General features: G+C 44.8%; 1 protein-coding gene across 1 annotated transcript in view; it reads left to right on the forward strand.

The window, feature by feature from the left end:
• The window catches only part of zgc:158659 (uncharacterized protein LOC791141 homolog), a 78,907-nt gene that overhangs the window by 50,459 nt on the left and 18,448 nt on the right, over positions 1-10,000 (forward strand). Inside the window, 4 exon segments of the mRNA XM_046329101.1 lie at positions 3,017-3,116; positions 3,191-3,262; positions 3,898-4,004; positions 6,881-7,002. Of these exon segments, the coding sequence (XP_046185057.1) occupies positions 3,017-3,116; positions 3,191-3,262; positions 3,898-4,004; positions 6,881-7,002 (401 nt within the window).

Below are 10,000 nucleotides of genomic sequence, written 5' to 3' on the forward strand. Positions count from 1 at the left end.
CTTGTGGAGGTCTACAATTATTTTTCTTGTCGTGGCTGATTTCTTTTGATTTTCCCATGATGTCAAGCAAAGAGCCACTGAGTTTGAAGGTAGGCCTTGAAATACATCCACAGGTATACCTCCAATTGACTGAAATGATGTCAATTAGCCTATCAGAAGCTTCTAAAGCCATGACATAATTTTCTGGAATTTTCCAAGCTGTTTAAAGGCACTGGAATTGTGATACAGTGAATTATAAGTGAAATAATCTGTCTGTAAACAATTGTTAGAAAAATGAATTGTGTCATGTACAAAGTAGATGTCCTTTACCGACTTGTCAAAACTATAGTTTGTTAACAAGAAATTTGTGGAGTGGTTGAAAAATGAGTTTTCATGACTCCAAACTAAGTGTTGTATGTACATTTCTAACTTCAACTGTAGCTACTTAATGAGCACCGTAGCTCATATATCTACTTAATGAGCACCGTAGCTCATATAGCTACTTAATGACCACGTAGCTCATATATCTACTTAATGAGCACCGTAGCTCATATTTCTACTTAATGAGCACCGTAGCTCATATAGCTACTTAATGAGCACCGTAGCTCATATAGCTACTTAATGAGCACCGTAGCTCATATAGCTACTTACATTTACATTTACATTTAAGTCATTTAGCAGACGCTCTTATCCAGAGTGAGCACCGTAGCTCATATAGCTACTTAATGAGCACCTTGGCTCTAATATCTACTTAATGAGCACCGTAGCTCATATTGCTACTTAATGAGCACCGTAGCTCATATAGCTACTTAATGAGCACCTTAGCTCTAATACCTACTTAATGAGCACCGTAGCTCATATAGCTACTTAATGAGCACCGTAGTTCATACTTCTACTTAATGAGCACCTTAGCTCTAATATCTACTTAATGAGCACTGTAGCTCATAGTTCTACTTAATGAGCACCGTAGGTCATATTTCTACTTAATGAGCACCGTAGCTCATATAGCTACTTAATGAGCACCTTGGCTCTAATATCTACTTAATGAGCACTGTAGCTCATATTGCTACTTAATGAGCACCGTAGCTCATATAGCTACTTAATGAGCACCGTATCTCATATAGCTACTTAATGAGCACCTTAGCTCTAATATCTACTTAATGAGCACCGTAGCTCATATTTCTACTTAATGAGCACCTTAGCTCCAATATCTACTTAATGAGCACTGTAGCTCATAGTTCTACTTAATGAGCACCGTAGGTCATATTTCTACTTAATGAGCACCGTAGCTCATATTGCTACTTAATGAGCACCGTAGCTCTAATATCTACTTACTGAGCACTGTAGCTCATATGGCTACTTAATGAGCACCGTAGCTCATATAGCTACTTAATGAGCACCGTAGCTCATATAGCTACTTAATGAGCACCGTAGCTCATGTAGCTACTTAATGAGCACCGTAGCTCATATATCTACTTAATGAGCACCGTAGCTCATATAGCTACTTAATGAGCACCTTGGCTCTAATATCTACTTAATGAGCACCGTAGCTCATATTGCTACTTAATGAGCACCGTAGCTCATATAGCTACTTAATGAGCACCTTAGCTCTAATACCTACTTAATGAGCACCGTAGCTCATATAGCTACTTAATGAGCACCTTAGCTCTATAATCTACTTAATGAGCACTGTAGCTCATAGTTCTACTTAATGAGCACCGTAGGTCATATTTCTACTTAATGAGCACCGTAGCTCATATAGCTACTTAATGAGCACCGTAGCTCATATAGCTACTTAATGAGCACCTTGGCTCTAATATCTACTTAATGAGCACCGTAGCTCATATTGCTACTTAATGAGCACCGTAGCTCATATTGCTACTTAATGAGCACCGTAGCTCTAATATCTACTTACTGAGCACTGTAGCTCATATGGCTACTTAATGAGCACCGTAGCTCATATAGCTACTTAATGAGCACCGTATCTCGTATAGCTCCTTAATGAGCACCGTAGCTCATATAGCTACTTAATGAGCACCGTATCTCGTATAGCTCCTTAATGAGCACCGTAGCTCATATATCTACTTAATGAGCACCTTAGCTCTAATATCTACTTAATGAGCACTGTAGCTCATATGGCTACTTAATGAGCACCGTAGCTCATATAGCTCCTTAATGAGCACCGTAGCTCATATATCTACTTAATGAGCACCGTAGCTCATATAGCTACTTAATGAGCACCGTAGCTCATATAATTTTGTCATTATACTTATAGCTACTTAATGAGCACTGTAGCTCCTATAACCCTAACTCGATTTATAATCCACTACTACTAGATTTATAATCCACTTCTACTAGATTTATAATCCACTACTACTAGATTTATAATCCACTACTACTAGATTTATAATCCACTACTGCTCGATTTATAATCCACTACTACTAGATTTATAATCCACTACTATTAGATTTATAATCCACTACTACTAGATTTATAATCCACTACTATTAGATTTATAATCCACTATTACTAGATTTATAATCCACTACTATTAGATTTATAATCCACTACTATTAGATTTATAATCCACTACTATTAGATTTATAATCCACTACTACTAGAATTATAGTCCACTACTACTAGATTTATAATCCACTACTACTAGATTTATAATCCACTACTATTAGATTTATAGTCCACTAATATTCTCTCTCTCTCTGTCTCTCTCTCTCTCTCTGTCTCTCTCTCTGTCTCTCTCTCTGTCTGTCTCTCTCTCTCTCTGTCTCTCTCTGTCTCTCTCTGTCTCTCTCTCTGTCTGTCTCTCTCTCTGTCTCTCTCTCTGTCTCTCTCTCTCTGTCTCTCTCTCTCTGTCTCTCTCTCTCTCTCTCTCTCTCTCTCTCTCTCTCTCTCTCTCTCTCTCTCTCTCTCTCTCTCTCTCTCTCTCTCTCTCTCTCTCTGTCTCTCTGTCTGTCTCTCTCTGTCTCTCTGTCTGTCTCTCTGTCTCTCTCTCTCTCTCTCTCTGTCTCTCTCTCTCAGGTCAGAGATGCACAATAAGACTGTGTCCAGGAGGTTTGGTCTGCTGTTGGAAGCCTTCTGTAGAGCCTGTGGGATGTACCTCAAACATCTCAACAGACAGGTGAATATTATATTATTATTATGTTGTTATTGTTGTTGTTGTTGTTTTTGTTGTTATTAGTATTATTATTCCAGGTGGAAGCGATGGATAAACTGGTGAACCTCACAGACACACTGAAACAGGAGAAGAAAGATGAGACACAGAAGGTAGGACACACCCGCTATGGATTTACATACACACACACCCGCTACGTATTTACATACACACACACCCGCTACGTATTTACATACACACACACCCGCTACGTATTTACATACACACACACCCGCTACGTATTTACATACACACACACCCGCTACGTATTTACATACACACACACGCTACGGATTTACATACACACACACACGCTACGGATTTACATACACACACACACGCTACGGATTTACATACACACACACGCTTCGGATTTACATACACACACACACGCTTCGGATTTACATACACACACACACACGCTTCGGGTTTACATACACACACACACGCTTCGGGTTTACATACACACACACACGCTTTGGATTTACATACACACACACACACGCTATGCACACACACACTACAGATTTACATATATACACACACACACACACTACAGATTTACATACACACACTACAGATTTACATATATACACACACACACACACTACAGATTTACATACACACACTACAGATTTACACACACACACTTTACTTTCTATGCTTATTGATCGGATAGTGTTCTGGTGGTATGACTCTGTGTTGATTGGTCGATGTATCTGAACCTTGTGATTTGACTGGTTGCCAGACCCAGATGAAGTTCCTGGTAGAACACATGTCGAGGCCAGACTACATGGAGTCTCTACAAGGCTTCGTCTCTCCACTGAACCCTGTTCACCAGCTAGGAAACCTCAGGTACACACACACACACACACACGCGCACGCACGCACATGCACACGCACACACGCGCGCGCGCACACACACACACACACACACACACACACACACACACACACACACACACACACACACACACACACACACACACACACACACACACACACGGTCCATGCTGTTCTGAGACCCACACACCCGCTACATATTTACATACATGTAAATACCACATTAAAGTTGAAATGTCAAATTGTGAGAGTGGAAAAGTAGTCAGGGTTAGGGTGGAGAGGTAGACAGGGTTAGGGTGGAGAGGTAGAGAGGGTTAGGGTGGAGAGGTAGACAGGGTTAGGGTGGAGAGGTAGACAGGGTTAGGGTGGAGAAGTAGACAGGGTTAGGGTGGAGAGGTAGACAGGGTTAGGCTGGAGAAGTAGACAGGGTTAGGGTGGAGAAGTAGACAGGGTTAGGGTGGAGAGGTAGACAGGGTTAGGGTGGAGAAGTAGACAGGGTTAGGGTGGAGAAGTAGACAGGGTTAGGGTGTAGAGGTAGACAGGGTTAGGGTGGAGAGGTAGACAGGGTTAGGGTGGAGAAGTAGACAGGGTTAGGGTGGAGAAGTAGACAGGGTTAGGGTGGAGAAGTAGACAGGGTTAGGGTGGAGAAGTAGACAGGGTTAGGGTGGAGAAGTAGACGGGGTTAGGGTGGAGAAGTAGACGGGGTTAGGGTGGAGAGGTAGACAGGGTTAGGGTGGAGAGGTAGACAGGGTTAGGGTGGAGAAGTAGACAGGGTTAGGGTGTAGAGGTAGACAGGGCTAGGGTGGAGAGGTAGACAGGGTTAGGGTGGAGAAGTAGACAGGGTTAGGGGTTAGGGGAGAAGTAGACAGGGTTAGGGTGGAGAAGTAGACAGGGTTAGGGTGGAGAAGTAGACAGGGTTAGGGTGGAGAAGTAGACAGGGTTAGGGTGGAGAAGTAGACAGGGTTAGGGTGGAGAAGTAGACAGGGTTAGGGTGGAGAAGTAGACAGGGTTAGGGTGGAGAAGTAGACTGGGTTAGGGTGGAGAAGTAGACGGGGTTAGGGTGGAGAAGTAGACGGGGTTAGGGTGGAGAGGTAGACGGGGTTAGGGTGGAGAGGTAGACAGGGTTAGGGTGGAGAAGTAGACAGGGTTAGGGTGTAGAGGTAGACAGGGCTAGGGTGGAGAGGTAGACAGGGTTAGGGTGGAGAGGTAGACAGGGTTAGGGTGTAGAGGTAGACAGGGCTAGGGTGGAGAGGTAGACAGGGTTAGGGTGGAGAGGTAGACAGGGTTAGGGTGGAGAAGTAGACAGGGTTAGGGTGGAGAAGTAGACAGGGTTAGGGTGGAGAAGTAGACAGGGTTAGGGTGGAGAAGTAGACAGGGTTAGGGTGGAGAAGTAGACAGGGTTAGGGTGGAGAAGTAGACAGGGTTAGGGTGGAGAAGTAGACATGGTTAGGGTGGAGAAGTAGATAGGGTTAGGGTGGAGGAGGGGTTGTCAGCCCACACTGAGATCTGTAGAGGGGGGGTTGTCAGCCCACACTGAGATCTGTAGAGGGGTTGTCAGCCCACACTGAGATCTGTAGAGGAGGGGTTGTCAGCCCACACTGAGATCTGTAGAGGGGTTGTCAGCCCACACTGAGATCTGTAGAGGGGTTGTCAGCCCACACTGAGATCTGTAGAGGGGGGGTTGTCAGCCCACACTGAGATCTGTAGAGGGGGGGTTGTCAGCCCTCACTGAGATCTGTAGAGGAGGGGTTGTCAGCCCACACTGAGATCTGTAGAGGGGTTGTCAGCCCACACTGAGATCTGTAGAGGGGTTGTCAGCCCACACTGAGATCTGTAGAGGGGGGGTTGTCAGCCCACACTGAGATCTGTAGAGGGGGGGTTGTCAGCCCTCACTGAGATCTGTAGAGGAGGGGTTGTCAGCCCACACTGAGATCTGTAGAGGGGTTGTCAGCCCACACTGAGATCTGTAGAGGGGGGGTTGTCAGCCCACACTGAGATCTGTAGAGGGGGGGTTGTCAGCCCACACTGAGATCTGTAGAGGGGGGGTTGTCAGCCCACACTGAGATCTGTAGAGGGGGGTTGTCAGCCCACACTGAGTAACAAGGCGGAGAGTCAGGTTATGTTACCTGTGTGCAGATATTAGTTAACAGACTATTTAGAGGGTGCTGTAGAGGGGTTGTCAGCCCACACTGAGATCTGTAGAGGGGTTGTCAGCCCACACTGAGATCTGTAGAGGGGTTGTCAGCCCACACTGACAGCTGACCTGCTCTAACAGACTACGACAGGTACCACTGGTTTCCCCCTGTGGCCGACCCCTGAGGGTCCGTGGGTGTTGGGGCCTTCGATTCCAGGTCTGCCAGACAGGTGCCAGTGCAATTTCAGAAACCTGGTTTTCGACAACTAGAGAAACAAGGCGGAGAGTCAGGTTATGTTACCTGTGTGCAGATATTAGTTAACAGACTATTTAGAGGGTGCTGGGTCCTTCACATGCCCGGTTCTCACCCCATGAAGACAGACATCCCTTCTGCGACCTCAAGGTCTCTTAGCCCCGGGGAGGCCCTGGACTCCAGCTTTGGTGCAGCTGCGGCAATTTTGGGCTGGGCGTCCCAGCTCGGGTCCAGGCGTCCATTTGGGATCCAGGTCAAGGGACCATTTGGGATCCAGGTCACGGGACCATTTGTGATCCAGGTCAAGGGATCAAAATACTGCTGGAGCGAGCGCTCTACCTGTTGGCCCAGGGAGCCGTATGACCAGCGGAGGTCAGAGGTCATGATCATGACTTGTTTGACAGCTGATCGGTGTTTGACTCCCTCCCCTGGTCAGAGGTCATGATCATGTCTTCAGCGAAGCGTCCTCTGTGGCTGATCTGTGTTCTCTCCCTCCCCCAGGTTAGAAGAGTGTAGGATCATGTCTTCAGCAAAGCGTCCTCTGTGGCTGAACTGGGATAACCCTGACATCATGAGTGAACTACTGTTTACTAACAACGAGGTCATCTTCAAGAACGGAGATGGTGAGGGGGAGGGAGGGGTGTAGGCTGTGTATGTTATTGTGTGTGTGTGTGTGTGTGTGTGTGTGTGTGTGTGTGTGTGTGTGTGTGTGTGTGTGTGTGTGTGTGTGTGTGTGTGTGTGTGTGTGTGTGTGTGTGTGTGTGTGTGTGTGTGTGTGTGTGTGTGTGTGTGTGTGTGTGTGTGTGTGTGTGGAGTGTTCATTCTGTGTTTGACTCCCTAAAACATCCTCTGTGTTTGACTCTCCCTAAAACATCCTCTGTCTGTGTTGACTCTCCCTAAAACATCCTCTCTGTGTTTGAAAACATCTCTGTGTTTGACTCTAAAACATCCTCTGTGTTTGACTCTCCCTAAAACATCCTCTGTGTTTGACTCTCCATCCTCTGTGTTTGAAAACATCCTCTGTGTTTGACTCTCCCTAAAACATCCTCTGTGTTTGACTCTCCCCCTAAAACATCCTCTGTGTTTGACTCTCCCTAAAACATCCTCTGTGTTTGACTCCCTAAAAACATCCTCTGATCTGTGTTTGACTCCTCTGTGTTTGACTCTCCCTAAAACATCCTCTGATCTGTGTTTGACTCTCCCTAAAACATCCTCTGTGTTTGACTCTCCTAAAACATCCTCTGTGTTTGACTCTCCTCTAAAACATCCTCTGTGTTTGACTCTCCCTAAAACATAAAAAACATCCTCTGTGTTTGACTCTCCCTAAAACATCCTCTGTGTTTGACTCTCCCTAAAACATCCTCTGTGTTTGACTCTCCCTAAAACATCCTCTGATCTGTGTTTGACTCTCCCTAAAACATCCTCTGTGTTTGACTCTCCCTAAAACATCCTCTGTGTTTGACTCTCCCTAAAACATCCTCTGTGTTTGACTCTCCCTAAAACATCCTCTGTGTTTGACTCCCTAAAACATCCTCTGTGTTTGACTCTCCCTAAAACATCCTCTGATCTGTGTTTGACTCTCCCTAAAACATCCTCTGTGTTTGACTCTCCCTAAAACATCCTCTGTGTTTGACTCTCCCTAAAACATCCTCTGTGTTTGACTCTCCCTAAAACATCCTCTGTGTTTGACTCTCCCTAAAACATCCTCTGTGTTTGACTCTCCCTAAAACATGTTTGACTCTCCCTAAAACATCCTCTGATCTGTGTTTGACTCTCCCTCTGTGTTTGACTCCCTAAAACATCCTCTGTGTTTGACTCTCCCTAAAACATCCTCTGTGTTTGATCTGTGTTTGACTCTCCCTAAAACATCCTCTGTGTTTGACTCCCTAAAACATCCTCTGTGTTTGACTCTGTCCTCTGTGTTTGACTCCCTAAAACATCCTCTGTGTTTGACTCTCCCATAAAACATCCTCTGTGTTTGACTCTCCCTAAAACATCCTCTGTGTTTGACTCTCCTAAAACATCCTCTGTGTTTGATCTGTGTGTTTGACTCTCCCTAAAACATCCTCTGTGTTTGACTCTCCCTAAAACATCCTCTGTGTGTTGACTCTCCCTAAAACATCCTCTGTGTTTGACTCTCCCTAAAACATCCTCTGTGTTTGACTCTCCCTAAAACATCCTCTGTGTTTGACTCTCCCTAAAACATTCTCTGTGTTTGACTCCCTAAAACATCCTCTGTGTTTGACTACCTAAAACATCCTCTGTGTTTAACTCCCTAAAACATCCTCTTATCTGTGTGTGACTCTCCCTAAAACATCCTCTGTGTTTGACTCTCCCTAAAACATCCTCTGTGTATGACTCCCTAAAACATCCTCTGTGTTTGACTCTCCCTAAAACATCCTCTGATCTGTGTTTGACTCTCCCTAAAACATCCTCTGTGTATGATTCTCCCTAAAACATCCTCTGTGTTTGACTCCCTAAAACATCCTCTGTGTTTGACTCTCCCTAAAACATCCTCTGATCTGTGTTTGACTCTCCCTAAAACATCCTCTGTGTTTCACTTTCCCTAAAACATCCTCTGTGTTTGACTCCCTAAAACATCCTCTGTGTTTGACTCTCCCTAAAACATCCTCTGATCTGTGTTTGACTCCCTAAAACATCCTCTGATCTGTGTTTGACTCTCCCTAAAACATCCTCTGTGTTTGACTCTCCCTAAAACATCCTCTGTGTTTGACTCCCTAAAACATCCTCTGTGTTTGACTCCCTAAAACATCCTCTGTGTTTGACTCTCCCTAAAACATCCTCTGTGTTTGACTCCCTAAAACATCCTCTGTGTTTGACTCTCCCTAAAACATCCTCTGATCTGTGTATGACTCTCCCTAAAACATCCTCTGTGTTTGACTCTCCCTAAAACATCCTCTGATCTGTGTTTGACTCTCCCTAAAACATCCTCTGTGTTTGACTCTCCCTAAAACATCCTCTGTGTTTGACTCCCTAAAACATCCTCTGATCTGTGTTTGACTCTCCCTAAAACATCCTCTGTGTTTGACTCTCCCTAAAACATCCTCTGTGTTTGACTCCCTAAAACATCCTCTGTGTTTGACTCTCCCTAAAACATCCTCTGTGTTTGACTCTCCCTAAAACATCCTCTGTGTTTGACTCTCCCTAAAACATCCTCTGTGTTTGACTCTCCCTAAAACATCCTCTGTGTTTGACTCTCCTAAAACATCCTCTGTGTTTGACTCCCTAAAACATCCTCTGTGTTTGACTCTCCCTAAAACATCCTCTGTGTTTGACTCTCCCTAAAACATCCTCTGTGACTTCCCTGACTCTCCCTAAAACATCATCCCCTCTGTGTTTGACTCTCCCTAAAACATCCTCTGTGTTTGACTCTCCCTAAAACATCCTCTGTGTTTGACTCTCTCTGTGTTTGACTCCCTAAAACATCCTCTGTGTTTGACTCTCCCTAAAACATCCTCTGTGTTTGACTCCCTAAAACATCCTCTGTGTTTGAAAAAACATCCTCTGATCTGTGTTTGACTCTCCCATCCTCTGTGTTTGAAAAACATCCTCTGATCTGTGTTTGACTCTCCCTAAAACATCCTCTGTGTTTGACTCTCC

This window comes from Oncorhynchus gorbuscha, linkage group LG25 (assembly GCF_021184085.1).
Source record: "Oncorhynchus gorbuscha isolate QuinsamMale2020 ecotype Even-year linkage group LG25, OgorEven_v1.0, whole genome shotgun sequence".
NCBI classification, from domain to species: Eukaryota; Metazoa; Chordata; class Actinopteri; order Salmoniformes; family Salmonidae; genus Oncorhynchus; species Oncorhynchus gorbuscha.